We start from the raw sequence: 15,659 nt of genomic DNA on the forward strand, positions 1-15,659 counted from the left end.
GCCCTCAATGGATTGATGCGATCATTAGTCGTGTTACCTTCCCCGTCACCCTTGTTGTCTGAACGTAACAAAGTCTGGGTTTCAGACTACATCAAAAGCAAGATGGCGGCGCCCAAGGCTTCCAAGAATTTACTCTTTGCTGCGTCTTTTCTGGTTTCTCTCCTTGTATTCTTCTTAGCTTATCTAGCCTCCTCCTCCTTGGGCTTTGGTACGCTGTCCATTAAAAGAGCTGGGATACTTTTGGGAGTTTTTGTACCCGTAATTTTCTTGATATCCTATTTTTTGGTGTGGCGAAGTCTTGTTTTGAAGCCGATGCAAAATGTACGGGGCAGGGAAAAGGGCCTGGTTTTGCATCAGTTGTTTCGCACTTGGGCTGCGGTGTTGTTCATATTTCTTCTATTTGCACACTTAAGCCAACCGTGTGTTCTTTTCCTGGGAAAAGTCACCGAAGTCGGCACTGTATCCTATCTGTCCTTCGTGTGTTTTGGAGCATTATTTATACTCGGGACTGTTGTCTTAATATTTGAGATCGTGGAATTTGTTCTGAAGTTAACAATACTGAAGGGTCTTCATTGGCAGTGGTTCCAGGAGAATTGGCTTATTCTACGGGTTGTTGTGGTGGCGGTGATCACCAGTGTTTTGGTGGCAGTGTCTTTGATGACTGCGGCTAAAGGTCCTATGATCAAGCCATTGCAGCTGCCAGTCAGAAAGCTTCCATTGTCAATGAATGGACTACGGATTGTGCAGCTGTCAGACATTCACCTTGGACCCACTGTTGGCCGGTCACAACTTCAGCAAGCTGTCGACATGGCCAATGACTTGAAACCTGGTAGGGCATCATTTACATGTAATACTTACCTTACGTTTGTGAGCTTTTTACATGTACATGTATCTGCTGTGAGATTAAATTGCAGAATATAAGAATTTGATCATATGGTGATTTGAAAGTCTAAGGGATTTCAAACATGGGAAAGAATGTTGCATCCTGATGCCACTTCAGCAGTTGTGTACAAAGTCTATGGAGAGTCTTTCCTAACAAAATTGGAAATGTTTCTCAGTCCCTGATTCATGTCTTTTCAACATTTTTGCAATGACTGACCTTAGTTGAGATGATATATGAAAAAAAGTGGTGTCACGTTTCATTATTCTTTCCCAAACATGGTCAACAGCATATGATTATCACATAAATATACCCATTGCCATGATTGTGTACATTGTAGTTCTACTTAGCGTTGGTACTACGGTACCGTAGTTCCAACGCTCCACTCAGTAGAGCTACCCATTGCACTGCTTTCAGCATCCAATTTTGATCTTTTTTTTTGTTATTTTAAGTCAGTAACAAGGAATGCACAAGAGTGCATACACACTGCCCAATAACAGAGAAACATGCTTTGTGAGACAAATTATAACAAATATAAAAATGTTCTAGTAAAGCAACAATAAAATGTATATCGGATGAAACATGAAACATCATGGTGTTTGTTTTGACTGCAACAGATATTGTAGTGATCACTGGAGATCTTGTGGACTCTACCGTGGAGAATTTGGTGGAAGCAGTCAGCCCTCTGCAGCAGCTAAAAGCAACTCACGGTGTCTTCTATGTTACAGGTAGGTCAATTTGCCTACAATTTAGAAATTAATTTCCCTAGTTCTGACTACGTTGTTATTGACACAAACACTTTGAAACAGGAAGCATTAGTTCTAGGAAACAATGACTTGTTGGTCACCGTGCTGTGCAGATGACTTAAGTGCACGCACGCTCTGTTCAACGTAATATACAACATTTGCAAACATCAAAAAAGAAAACTACCAAATAAATTATTATGAAATACCTTACTCGACTGTAAGTGAAATAATAATCTCAAGCATCCTGTGAAATCATGGCATCTGGTGTGCTATCATTTTCGAGGAAAGTGGAATTCTGGTATCAATTTCCAATGATGGTCAGCCGACCATTGTTGGAATACAACTGACTTTTGTATCAATTTCCAATGATGGTCGGCCGACCATCGTTGGAAAACAACTGACTTTTTTCAAATACTGCCCCCAATTTTCCCACATTGTATGTACTCTGGTTCCCAGACCTGACAATTCCAGTTTCGTCTGAAGCAGGGTCAGGGAACCAGACTACAAGAGCAGCATTTTTTTCATGGTTTTTTCCAGCATCTATTAACACAAATCTTTAAACAGGTCAGTGTAACATTATTTGCTATAAAGTACGTACCCCCAAATCCATCCATTTCTGAAAATGACAACAAAAAAAGAGGCAAATGTTGTATATTACCTTTAACGCATTAGCAACTGTATTACATTGTATATAACAATGTGTTTATTCACCTATGAATCAATAAAACCATAGAATGCTTGGGCAGCTTGGAGCGGTACAGGTGTGACCTAATGCATGGTTGTCTCCTACAGTGTAGGCCTAAAGCGACGGTTCGAAACAATTTCTGGTTCCCAATTTTCACCGTGCAATACATATGGGAGATTAGGTGAACATATTCTATTTGAGATTTCCCAGAAATTGAAAATAAATAAATCTGGAAACAATGAGAAAATGGGACAGTCAGACAGAGCTTCGAAGCTGACTGTATTCATCACTCAGAATGTGATGAATGCCGTTAGTTTTACTTTTCAACGCGTGAAAAATCAATGAAAAAGTGGGCCCCGTGCTATCACTACGTAAGTCCGGGTTTGTGTGGAACGGTCATCCCGAGCAACGCAAGACCACTTCTACGGCATACAGGCAAGGCAGTTTTGGCCATAACATTGACTAATGTGTTAATATTTGCCACAGGAAACCATGAGTACTACACGTTTGATGTGGACCATTGGCTGTCCCATCTGAAGTCTCTGGGCATAGTTTGCCTGCCCAACAGCTTCGTGAGGATCGTCCAGCCAGACAAACCGCAGGACTGGTTCTATCTGGCAGGGACCAACGACATTGAGGGAAAAAGAATGTATGACACGTAAGGCTCAGCGAAAGTCTGTTTGTGTGCATATTAAAAAGCTCGAGGTTTCTGACGTGTCCCACTTCAAGCAAAGCTTTCTTGGGGAATGCCTCAAAATTTACCACCTGAGATTTATCCATGGAGGAAGTCCTTCTTTCATAGTTGGAAACCCTGCTCAATTTGCAATGTTTAACAGTTGTCAAGTTAGAAGCCTCTTCTGTGTATAAATTAGACCAACAGGTCAACTATATCCCAAGGCCAAACGGCCTCAGAATCGGAGCGTGCTGGCCACTTCAAATCCAACAGTGACATTACTCAATAGGAATACCTGCCAGCGTCTCAGAATTGGCACTTAAGCTGCTGCTTTTGACTGCTTGCAACAAGGTCCCACAGATTTGTTGGATGTACCTTGTTGTTTAACTCGCGGGGGAGGTGGCTTGTCGCCCCACTTCGCGGGCGAGTCGCCTGCTTTGCGATCTATTGAAATTGCAGTATCCAACAAGTTAAAACGGTCTAGCCCAAAACTACCCACGTTAAAGTGGTTCTTCTTTTAGGAAATGAAATCAAACCTGATCAACATTTCTATTTTTTTTTATCTGAAGGGAGCATCATTTTGATCTCGATAAAGCTCTTGACGGTACCGACAGTGATCATGCAATCATCCTATTGGCCCATCAGCCCAGGGCTGCCAAGCAAGCTGTCCAATCACAGTACGACATTAGCTTAATCCTCTCAGGTGAGTGATCGTGCAATCATCCTATTGGCTCATCAGAACTTTCCAAGTTACAGAATTTTAAACACAACCACTGTTTTAAAGTTCTGTCCACGGATCACAAGAAGGCAAGTATTCTTTCAGCAAAACGAAAACAAATCACATAGGGATGTGTGTGAATTGTTTTCATTTTGCTGACAGAATGCACACTTTTTTTGTGATCCGTGGACAGAACTTTAAAACGGTGGTTGTGTTTAAAATTCCGTAACTTGGAAAGTACATGACTGATTTGAATGATTCTTCTTCTAAAAGAAAGCTGATGAATTGGGCTCTCATATCCTAGATGTTGAAAGTGCTACATGCAGAACTTCACTAAAACAATATTCCCGAAATTTGGACTTCGCTTTTTTGACTCACCCTGTCATGCCTGTATAAGCATCACATTACTACTAAAGTCTACAACCCGATCATTCCAGGTCACACTCACGGCGGACAGATGTTCCCAGTGAACATCGCAGCGTACCTCACCAATCCATATTTCGCCGGCATCTACCAACCAAAAGAAGGGACCTATGTGTACGTGTCGTCAGGGACGTGGTACAACGGCCCTCCTATGAGATTGTTTTCTAGGGCTGAGATCACTGTAATAACTCTCCTGGCATCTTGAGGTCTGCCAGGAAAGCTATCAATTATTGGGGGGTAGACATATCATGTGTGGAAAAAGAGGAGTAATTCACAATAGGGTGTGTGTGCAAGTGTCAGCTTTGAAGAGACTTTTTGAATATATCCTGTTGTAGTTAAAGGTATAGTCCATCATTTGTAATTTGTGCATTTTGTTCGTTTGAAGCAACAAACGTGCTCAAAATGTAAAGAAAGGTGCTGAACAACTAAACTGATGAAGTTTCAGCTCAGCTTCAGCTGTATATTTCGAGAAAAACAGAATTCTAGGATCTCGATTTCAAATCAAAAGTTGCTGAATCATGTTTTAAATTGGGCCTGAATTCAGCGTCCGAGACACGTTCTCACTGAGCCGATTGCAGCTACGCAATGTCGCGCACTGATCTGACGAATTATATCAACAGCGCGCACGTGTGCGTCGTGTCAACGCTTGCGCACACTTCGCCGAATAAAAAAAAGAACTACTAACAGAAATTTCCAACGGTGCGTCTTAAGACACACCGTTGGAAAGACCTTCTTTCGTTGATTTCTTCAAAATGACAGCTTGCCAGAAAGAATAATTTCAGAGGGAGTTTAGTCCCCTTCCTATCTTTCAACCAAGTATGTTTGTCAACAATAATTACGTCAGTTTCTTTTTGGATAGCTGCAAATGATGGACTCTAGCTTTAATAATTCCTCTGTTGTTTTATTCACGACAACACAAGAACAAAGGCCTTTGGAAGCCAAGGTAATACATGTACACACATTCTTATCCACACGAAAACTCCCAACTGATTTAAGAGCACAAAAACTGTACAATTTAGTCCTTATGTGTAAATGGCTTGTGATTGACTAGTGAATGACTAGTGATTGACTTGTGAATGATTGTCATGGCTTTTGATGGCTTGTGATTGACTTGTGATGGCTTGTGATGGCTTTTGACGGCTTGTGATTGACTTGTGATGGCATGTGATTGACTTGTGATTGAGTTGAGATTGAGTTGTGATTGAGTTGTGATTGACTTGTGATTGACTTGTGAATGACTTGTGATTGACTTTTCATGGCTTGTGATGGCTTGTGATTGACTTGTGATGGACTTGTGAATGACTTGTGATGGCTTGTGATTGACTTGTGATGGCATGTGATTGACTTGTGATTGAGTTGTGATTGACTTGTGATGTGTACAGTTCTGGGCTAATTGGAATCATGTGGCTTATAAAGCAAATTATATTTAAAATTTGTTTTGAAATACTGAAGATGTTACCTTTTCCTATGAAAATGTTAGAAAAGTCACAGAAAGCACAAAGGGGAAAACAATTGAGAGGAAACAGTTATTATATTCTTGCACTCAGGACTTTGTGGCAACACTATTCAGTATTGTCGGGGCGCAAATTCGTCCAGAGATCGCAAAATTTGGTGCTTGCAATTTTTTACTTACCATATTTCAAATGTCTATGTCACAAGAAATCCACAAAATGTCTCACATTTATAAAGAAACTACAGTTAACCCTGTACGTTTATGAGGCAGCTATTATTGGCCTTGCTTATACATTGTATATGTTTCTAGAAGTGATTCAAGCTGTTGATGTTTTAGCGAAAGCCATCAATGTCAGTCTAGTGCTACGTTTAATGCAGATGAAGCAAGTGAAACATTGGCGTACGAAGCAAATTTTTTTTGAAAAGGAGTGGTCAGGTACATATAGGTGTAGTGGTACTTCCCTCGCCTTCCACCGCTGTGACCAGGGTTCGAATCCCGCCTGGGCCAATATGTGGATTGGGTTTTCAGTCCCTGCCTGATTCCGTGGGTTTTCCCCAGAATATTCTTCTGGGGTTTTCCTCCCACATCAAAAATTTTAATTTCACTGAATGGGCTACCCAGTTAAAATAAGAAATAAATAAATAACATGTATGACTTGAAACAAGAGTATTACTCAAACTCGAGTTTTGAAGACCAACATTTTTCCAGCCAAATTCTTTCAGATGATAATAACATGAAAACTGCACATTGTTATTGTATAGACGTGTGCAGATTTATAGCCAACATAACATGTTAATTTGTCTTTGAGATTATCTTCATTGATAATTATTTTGTACTTCAATTTTGGTACAAGACGAGACAGTGCAAATATTAATTGACGATGCAGTTTTGTTAACAGTAATAAAAACATTGTTTTATTGTTTTATTATGGCAACATTGAGTGTGTATGATTTGTTTATGCAAATGTTCTGAAATACTCATCTCAGAACAATTATTAATATAAAAATTGTGTGTATTTCAGCATGCCAAAACCTCATTTTATTATAAGATTGCATTCTATATATATCAATTAAGAATGACATATTTTATATATAACTTGTTGAAAGATATTTATAAATACTGCTTTTAACCGCAGGTATGCAAGATGTATGTGTGTATAATTTTGCAAGTTAAATTGTTTTATTGAAGTGTGTAATTATATTATTGTATTGTAGCTTTCTTTAATTCATTAACATAGTTGAATTTAAATTCACATCTGCATGTGGGAATAGTGTCCATTGGGTGTACATGAAGGTTGTCGTACGTTTGTTTATGGTGTAAATCGAGGACACACGCGTGCAACATCATCGATGAATCGAGGACAGGAACCGAATCGAGGACAACCTCGATTAGAAAACTTGTACAAAACCAAAGAGAGCTGTTGCGAGTACAAAAATAGGAAAAGTGAAGAGGAACAAAAGAAAATCCTGGATTTACACCATTTACAAACGTGCGTGGCAGTGTTTGTGCATGTACAACTTGATATTTTGTGATGTGCTATTAGAAAAACCAATGTGCGATTGTAAATAAATCTTGATCCATTAAACAATTCTATATTTGAAACGCCATTAAATGGAACTATTATATGACTGTGTATTTTTTGACGGTAGGTAATTCCATTCAATCAATGTGCTACATCTTTTTGCAAAGATGCTTTTACCAATTTGCCTCTGAACTGCCCCATACTGCCCCGCCTGTTAATCCCTATACCACCCCAAACTGTCCCAGCATTTTATTATAAATCGATGCTTCCACTTTGAAAAATTTAATTTCCTTGGAAAATCAAACTTATGTTCTTAGGTTTTGTCAGATTTCCTTAGAATTTTCTCTTAACATTACTGAGTTTTTCCTCGCATAAGTGAAACTGAAATTCACATTGGAAATAAGTATTACTAGTCCAAGCTTAAGACAACGGCACCAGACTATATATATTGAAGTCGAATTGACATGGGGCTTTCACAAAACAGGCTCAAGACTATGGCTTGGGCTCCTTTGCGTTTTGACATTACACGGCTGTACACCTGCATGAACAGGGGCATAGCAAGGCCATTTTTATTGGGGGTTAAAAATGTCTTGAAACATCCGTGCTGAAATGTAGACATATTTTTCCCTGGCCTCCGTAAAATCATATGGGGGAGCTAGGGGCTGTTACCATCTTCTGATTTCAAAACAGCAATTATGCACATTAACGGACAATATGGCGCTTTTCAGGGTGACACATGCCTAAAATTTAAAAAAAAACAGGCATTCGTAACGGCCACTGCCACCAAAAAAAGGGCACTTGCTTAGAAAAAAGGGCACTTGTTCAAAAAACGGGGGCACTCATTACAAATATTGGGGGGGGGGGGGGGTAATGCTGGTGGAAAAAAAACACTTATGGATTTTCCTTAAAATTTCCTTGCATTTTGAATTTCCTGAAGAAATTTCCCAAGGAAGTCAAATTTTCCTGAAATAAGGACATTTCTTTAGAAGTGGGAGCACTTTGAGGAATCATCACAATGTAATGCAATGTAGGATAGATGCTAATGAGTTAATTACAGGGAATGACAAATCATGACATTTATTTCTTTTCATCAACACTGAGAACTGGTGTTAATTTCAAAGAATATCCAAATATATTAACTCTTAAAAATAAACGACTGTTAACATGAAATAAACTTGGTAACTGTCACAATCAATTTTAATTAACACTTCTATTTAGAAAAGTTTTTATCGCAAACTCCTGCAGTTTTGATAAACATTTATTTATTTATTTACATTCAGCTTTTTTTAGGTGAGGACTGGCATATGCAAACTGTGTATGTAATTATTGCAAAATAAATTAATGTATTTTCTTTATTATTTTAAATGCTGTCCAATAATGACTCAAATACAAAATGGAAAGCTAAAGTTATCGACAGTATAAATATGCAATCACACTTAATTTTATAGATTTGTAGAATTACACTGAATCAATTTTTTTTCTTTTTGTAGTAACTAGTATGCTGAAAGGTCTTTTACAACACTACATTTCAAGTGGTTAACCCTCCTGCTGTCTGAACAGTCACAGACAGTCAAAACAAATCAATCCTCTTCCCTGCCACGCCTTTTACACAGGCTAGACACCAACAGTCAGATCCTATTTATCAATCAATCTCCTACAGCGCTACTAAGCACAAAAATTTGCTTAGCACAAAAAAAAGTCCGGCTTATAAAAGCAGGTTACCAGCCAAAACTCCATGTGATGTATATTGCTCGTGATTAGTATTCAGCTGTTGCTTGCTACTAGCATGAAAATCACGTGGAGTTTTGACTGGTAAACTGCTTTTATAAGCGAGGCTTTTTTTTGTGCTAAGCAAATATTTTTGCTTAGCAGCGCCGTGAAATTGGGCCCTCTTTGGACAAACATCAAAATATAGACTTCATACACAAGTACCCCCTCAATAGTTACAAAGGGAGAGTTTGGGGGGACCAATTTGGGGGCACACTGCTGTCGGTGCCCGACGCTCACGCCGAGACACAACAAATTCATAAAGATTCATAATAAAATTAGTTAATTGTGCGAACTTCAAGCCATATGCGAACAGACTAAATGAAAATGCAGTCTAATTGGACAAAGACTAGTGATTTGTCAAATCCCAAATCAGTAATCCAATATTCATCAGCACTTTCATTTTTTATTTTTTTAGGTGTTTTTAATATTATTTTCTCTAATATGAAGCACCTTTTCGAACCGAACATTACCCCGTATTCAGTTGTGTATTTTGTGTGATTATAATATAAGTCACAAAATGAACAAAGTTGGACAAAACTTTACTTCATTCAGTTCTACACAAGTAAGATAAACAGCCAGTTTACCACGAAAAAAAATAAGAGTTTTATGATTTGTAAAACATTACGTAGCACACAGATATGCTTACATTAGCACAATAAACAGTTTTAAAATCAACGAACTAATAATGTGAACTTACGACGGAAAGTTAATAGTTATACTTTAATTCAACAATTAATTCATTAACGATATATCAAAAGTCATTAACTCAGTAACAACTCATTAGCACTGCATATTTTTAAGTTATCAATTTTCTGTCTTTTCAAAATAAAATTTCACGGTGGTGTTAACAAAAAATTCTACAACAGCACTCATGAATGGCAAATCTTACGGAATGTTTGAAGGTGTTTTTCTGGAATTGACAGAGCTGTTTGGCGTGACACAGGTCACAACACATGAACTGCACTGACCTTTAGGGTCATGTGATCCGATTCAGCCAATCAGGATCCAGCCTTTGAGCGAGAGGCCATTTCACAAGCATCGGCTTCAGTTTCTCCTCAAGCACCTATGACCACGTGCTGCAAAGCATCACTAACTGCTTTTCCTCCACCCAGGAGCAAACAGGTATGTACAAGAGCACAGGTGGGCCATTATAATTTATTCAGCCGTTTCTCCACTAATCGTTGAACTGTTTGCACTCAATTAATGCCGATAAAGTGTGGGACAATGGAGTCACAATGATGCTGGATTTGTGATTTTTATTATGCATGATATGTGCGCGGATTCACTAATGTGATCTGTTTCTTAAACATGGCTGTTTTTCCCACGGCGGTGTAAAACACGCCGTGGGCTTGAGCTGCTTATGCTAGTTGGTTGGTTGTACCACTTGGTACTTGTTTATGCAATGTATCACTTAATGTTCGTAACTTATCCGGTGCTGAATGACCGATCCAAAATGGAAATTTACAATTTTGGGTACCCCATGCAAGTATCATCGGTTGTTCAACGGAACCAGCAAGCTCCGCAACGTCAGATGTATAGTGAGCATGCAACTTTTATGCGACCCCGCGCACCGGCCAATCGGAGTCGACTTTAGAAACCGTGACGTCCTTTCGAGCAGAAATTTGGCCTAGACTGTTGATTTGACAAATTGGCTGCCGTGTTTTTGTAATACAACAATGGATTACCGAAGACCTGATAGAAGGCGCCCGCTGAATGGTCAGAATCTGGAGGTTTAGACGCAAGTCTTGTTTTGCATAATTAATCGCTGAATCCGCGAACATATCATTCCATAGACTAGCAAACAGTATGGAAATACACACTTCAAGATTATTAAATATAAAGTGGATGCTGAAGCCTAGTTTGTGAACGGCCATAACTTTTTGGAAAAAAAATTAGAAATATCACAGACATTTAGAAATTAAAATTCAAGCTCTTGGCTGGAGTTGTAAGCCACACTGTCCAATAAAAAGGAATAGAGTTGGGTACGATTTGTCCAAATTTTTCCCACCAACCTATTTCCTGCAAAGCTAATATATTAAATAGTTCTTGTTTTTCTTATTTGATAAATATCTTCTTTGAAGTTGTAGAGAGTTAAAAGAAAAAAAATGAAAGTCAAGTTAAAGACGAAAAAATAAATGACAAAATCTGGCAATTTTCTACACGCAAAATGACTTCATGCAGTAAACATTTAAAAAAAAAAGTTTGATGATGAAAAAAGGGCGAGATAAGTTAAGTGTTACAACCAATAGGACAATTGAAAATAATAAATATCTCACACAGGCCACCTCTAGAACTCGACAAAGCATAGCTGAAATTCTCAAACAAACAGGAAAATGAATGAAAAAAAAAAAGTCAACTGTTTAAAACTGTAAGAATTTAGATATCGACAAATCTTTGTAAAAAATGCACACTACACTCTGAACCGCTACAGATTACAAATATATCTGTTTTCTTTGTCATACTTCAGCCATTTTGTCACTGGTGACAGTGGGTAAGACATATTACAATGGGAATGATCTGGTTCCACAGTTGTCAGATAATATACCAAGGTAATCACAGGGGGGTCTGGGCACCAGACGGCAATGGCCGCAAGCACCAAGCAGCAACCATTTGCATATTCTTTTGTGTGGCCTGATCTAACAAAATCATTCATAATCGTATCTCCCTTTAAAACTGGCTGAAATTTTTTTTTTATCGTTTTGATAATAGCACACCATTATGTCCACTGACTCGTCCCACTTCGTTTCTACGAAGCCCCTCCCCTTTCATCCATTCAAAAAACAAAAAATACATCAACAAAAGGCACATAACTGGGAAAACACTTCATGTACATGTATACCCAATCCACATGTACACAATTAAACAACCTACAACTGGTGAGTATAAGAAAAATGTGCATGGTTAACTACCTAGTTTGTTTAAACACAAAAAAAGCACAGAACTACACATCAAGAAATATTCTGCAGATATTATACTGACAGCCGCGCACGAAATTCACTGTCCATTACTGGTTTAGGCAGGAAAAGGAGGAAATCAACTGAAGTTTGATACATTCAAGAAAAAAATCAATCAAATTATAAAGGATTCATAATAAAGGTTCATTCAGAAATTTCATTTAGCTTTGCATTAATTTCTACATAAAGAGTTGCAAACAAAAATTAAGCCACCTACCACAAATGCATCTTTTGGATTCAGCCGCTCTGATATGAGAATGTAGTCTCAAATATTTTCACAAAAATTTCGGTAAAGCTGACTGGAAATATCTTTGGTGAACCAAACTTGCTGCCGATACCGAGAACTGAAGAAGGCTTTGCTTGTTCACAGAGCTTAACAAAAAAATCTCTTTATGTTATAGGTAATTCAGTATTCTATGACTATCAGGGGTGTGAGTGACCACTGATAAAGATAGCTGAAAACAGCTGGAAAAGGTGTAAAAAAGCTGAACTTTTGAAATCTCCTATACTTTTGTACACAGCAAGTGAGGGAAAAAAAACTGAAATCCAAAACAAAAAAAAGCCGAGATTTCACACCCCTGGACTATATGATGGTTTAAGAGAGAAGTGTGTGTTATAGGATTTCAACATGTAAAAAGATGGGAAACTTTGAAAAAATCGTCAAGACGGTTGTTGAAGAGATGTGGCATGAAGCTTTGGTTTCGGGTACAAGGCAGCAAGTTAGAGTTCCTTGTACATTGGTAAGTGTGAAGAATCACCACATTTTTGCCTTGGAGTGAATGCATGGTACATGCATCAGGCAGTCATGGATAAAATTTGTTCCAGATCCCTCAACTTATCCGAGTCCACTAGACACTACGCAACCGGCTGCAACAATTTTCTTGCTTGATTCCAATTCCATCCGGGAGTCTTGATTCTGTTGCAATCAACACAAATTTCCCAGTGGAAAAAAAGGGTACCTATTAAATAAAGTGCACTCATGAAGTGCAACTGCCCTCTTAATAAATACGATTCACTGCCTAAAATTTGTTCTGAATTTGGAATTTTCACATGCCTGACAGATGATCAGCTTGCTTTGTGATGCATAGGTTCACTATATTACCAGAAATGCCTGATCTTTGTTATTATATTGGATGGGGTCGATAAGCTCACCTGGGTCAGCCACCACAGACCCTGCTCGTGGAGCAAAGTCAATGATGGAAGTATGTCGCACGCATGCATTGTTCATTCCAAGAAACGGACAAATAATGGCCGACAGACAGCCGAACAGATCAAGTGGGCCAAAAAATCAAGTCTATTTGAAGTCTAAAGCTAATTAGTTATTTATCTCATTGTGAATTTAGAGGCTATAACTCCAGCCCGACGTTGTTACTTTTTGTGATTGATGCAAAAGCAGATGATCTCAAAATAAGACTCAGTCTGAAAAGGGCATTTTGTCAATGTCTACGGCCGCGGCTGTGGATGTCATGTGAGGATCATAATGTCCTGCGTTTGTGCGTTCGATATGCCCGGTTCTCATGGCTAACCCATCTGCCTTTACCCGAGTCAATCGGGTGAGCTAATCGAATGCGCCCACTGAGAGTTGACCCCTCGACAGAATTGTTAGGCACTGCCTGGAATCATCTCTCAGGGAACAAGAAATCGGCTACCAGAGAGACAACTCCCTAAAAAAATGGAACCATGAGTTGGCATAAATACTATTCGATAGTGGAGTAGAGTTGCCCAAACCTATTCTAAAGATGTTCCTTATACCTTCCTTAATCCTATATCTTGGCCAGAACTCAAAAAGAAAAATATGTCCTCTTTGGTGAAAGGAACGTGTATTCGGAAAGTTTTATCATTTTAAAATGTACCATAATACATGTACATCTTACAGAAATGCAAACGACCAAAATGTGGTCCAGCGAGAAAGACTTAAAAGAGCAATTATAATGCTTTGGTGAGTGGTGCTTGGCTTATAAAATTGGGCCTGACCAACAAAATAAGGATGACAAAGATTAACTAGGATCTAAAAAAAAAAGTACAGCGGCCAATCAGGTAAGAGAACAGGGACCTGAATATTACTGTCTCGTCAGTTCCATTATATAAATGCTGTATAGGGTGAGTAAAAAAGAAAAGGAAACCCAAATAGCAGAACCATTTTTGTAATGAAGCTCTGCATGTAGCACTTTCAAAATCTAGGATATGAAAGCCAAATTCATAAGCTTTCTTTTAGTGCAAGAATCATTCAAATCACTCATGTGCTTTTCAAGTTGAGGGATTTGAAACACAAACACCGTTTTAAACTTCTGTCCACGGATCACGAAAAAGGTCAGTGTTCTTTCAGCGAGATGAAAACAATTCATGTAGATCCCCATGTGACTTGTTTTTGTTTTGCTGAAAGAACACTTACCGTTTTAGCGAGACGTGGACAAAACTCCAAAACGGTGGTTTGGTTTAAATCCCACAACTGTATAAGTACATGAGTGCTTTGAATGATTCTTGTACTAAAGGAAAGCTTATTAATTGGGCTTTCATATCCTAGATTTTGAAAGTGCTACATGCAGAACTTCACTACAAATTGGTCCTGCTATTTGGGTTTCCTTAATTTTTTACTCAACCTGTATTCCTATGCCACCCTGTTTTTCCCCCCCATTTGGCATAAGGAATAGACGGCAGTCACCAAACACATTTCCCATTCTCAACTAGGATCGGACATCTGATGCTAGAAATGAAGTCAAAATTAAATCTTTACACAGGGGGAACTCTATCTAGCTTAACCTCTAATGACATAGATCCCCCGCTGAAAAAAAGAAGAAAGTTGAAGAGGATGTTGTCACTAACACAAGCATAAGTACTTAATACCCTGATTTCTAATAACTGCTGTATCAAAAACAATGGCTGTCCGTGTAGTAGTTGTCCATTGTTGTACACACACGTAGCTTCCCCTTGCACGTAGCTTCCCCTGGCAGCGTGGTCATGGACTGCGCGCTTTATCGTCCATATTTACTGTACACACTTGCACCTTGCTGAAATATACACACACAAGACGGCTCAACGTCCATCACAAGCCTCACATATAACATTCGCTCACATCTCCAAAGAACTTTGGTCCATCAATTTTTGTTTGAGTTTCTCCTCAGCAGATGATGAAAATGAAATTTGGTAGCATTTCTTGGAATTTTCCTTTTCACCATTGCGCTTTTTGAGGTCTAGTTCCGAAACTAGTCTGGTCCCTCAATAATAGGTGCTGCAAGGCATGCTGAGCAGTCTGGGGACAATTCCCAGTTTTCTGGTGGTTACCGCTGAACAGCATGTATGATGCGTGTCTCAGTCACCTTGTGTGTTGCTCTACATCTACGCTGGCCGTGCTCACAATCGAGGACACATATAAAGGAATTTTGGTAGGGAGGCTGATCCAAGGGTTTTTTCATCGCTGCTACGTCCTTATCAGCCCCCCAGTTAGATCTTGAATCACACCTTGATCCACCAGTTCATACAGCATTTTCTGTTCCTTGTCCACGCTATGAGTCCAGGAGCGTTTGATTTCCTTCATCTTGAGTTTGTCGTAGTAGTGCAGCGGGGCGTTGGGTACCGACGTGTCGTAGCCGAAGCCAGCGATGGCCACCTCGTCGCAGAAGCGTAGCGACAGCATGATGCCCAAGCAGCCCGAGGTCGGCACATTCTACAAGCAATGAGTTTACGTTCTATCATAATCAACTGGTCAAACATTGTTCACAGCAGTGTTTCAGATAACAAAAACTGGACAAGTCAAAACTGAACTGATTTCCAACCATCCTATTATGACGAACAAGAAATCTTTACAGCACAATTGAAAACCCTGAAGTATTTCATT

The 15,659-nt window shown here is 39.0% G+C and overlaps 2 protein-coding genes across 7 annotated transcripts in view; one reads left to right on the top strand and one right to left on the bottom strand.

Annotated features, from left to right (window-relative positions):
* The first annotated feature begins 36 nt into the window (after positions 1-36).
* LOC119745794 (transmembrane protein with metallophosphoesterase domain-like) lies at positions 37-4,537 on the top strand. Its single transcript, XM_038222402.1, has 5 exons — positions 37-829; positions 1,498-1,608; positions 2,798-2,969; positions 3,554-3,687; positions 4,140-4,537. The coding sequence occupies exons 1-5, from the start codon at positions 103-105 to the stop codon at positions 4,328-4,330; spliced, it is 1,335 nt and encodes a 444-aa protein (XP_038078330.1). The 5' UTR covers positions 37-102; the 3' UTR covers positions 4,331-4,537.
* Positions 4,538-14,499: 9,962 nt separating this feature from the next.
* LOC119745803 (CMP-N-acetylneuraminate-beta-1,4-galactoside alpha-2,3-sialyltransferase-like) overlaps positions 14,500-15,659 on the bottom strand; it is a 70,471-nt gene continuing 69,311 nt past the window's right edge. For all 6 annotated transcript variants that reach the window (XM_038222431.1, XM_038222415.1, XM_038222439.1 and 3 more), the window contains one exon: positions 14,500-15,488. In XM_038222431.1, coding sequence (XP_038078359.1) covers positions 15,243-15,488 — 246 coding nt within the window. In that variant the 3' untranslated portion in view covers positions 14,500-15,242. The remainder of the gene's footprint in view (positions 15,489-15,659) is intronic.

The sequence above is a fragment of the Patiria miniata genome, unplaced genomic scaffold (genome assembly GCF_015706575.1).
Source record: "Patiria miniata isolate m_02_andy unplaced genomic scaffold, ASM1570657v1 HiC_scaffold_12, whole genome shotgun sequence".
NCBI lineage: Eukaryota > Metazoa > Echinodermata > Asteroidea > Valvatida > Asterinidae > Patiria > Patiria miniata.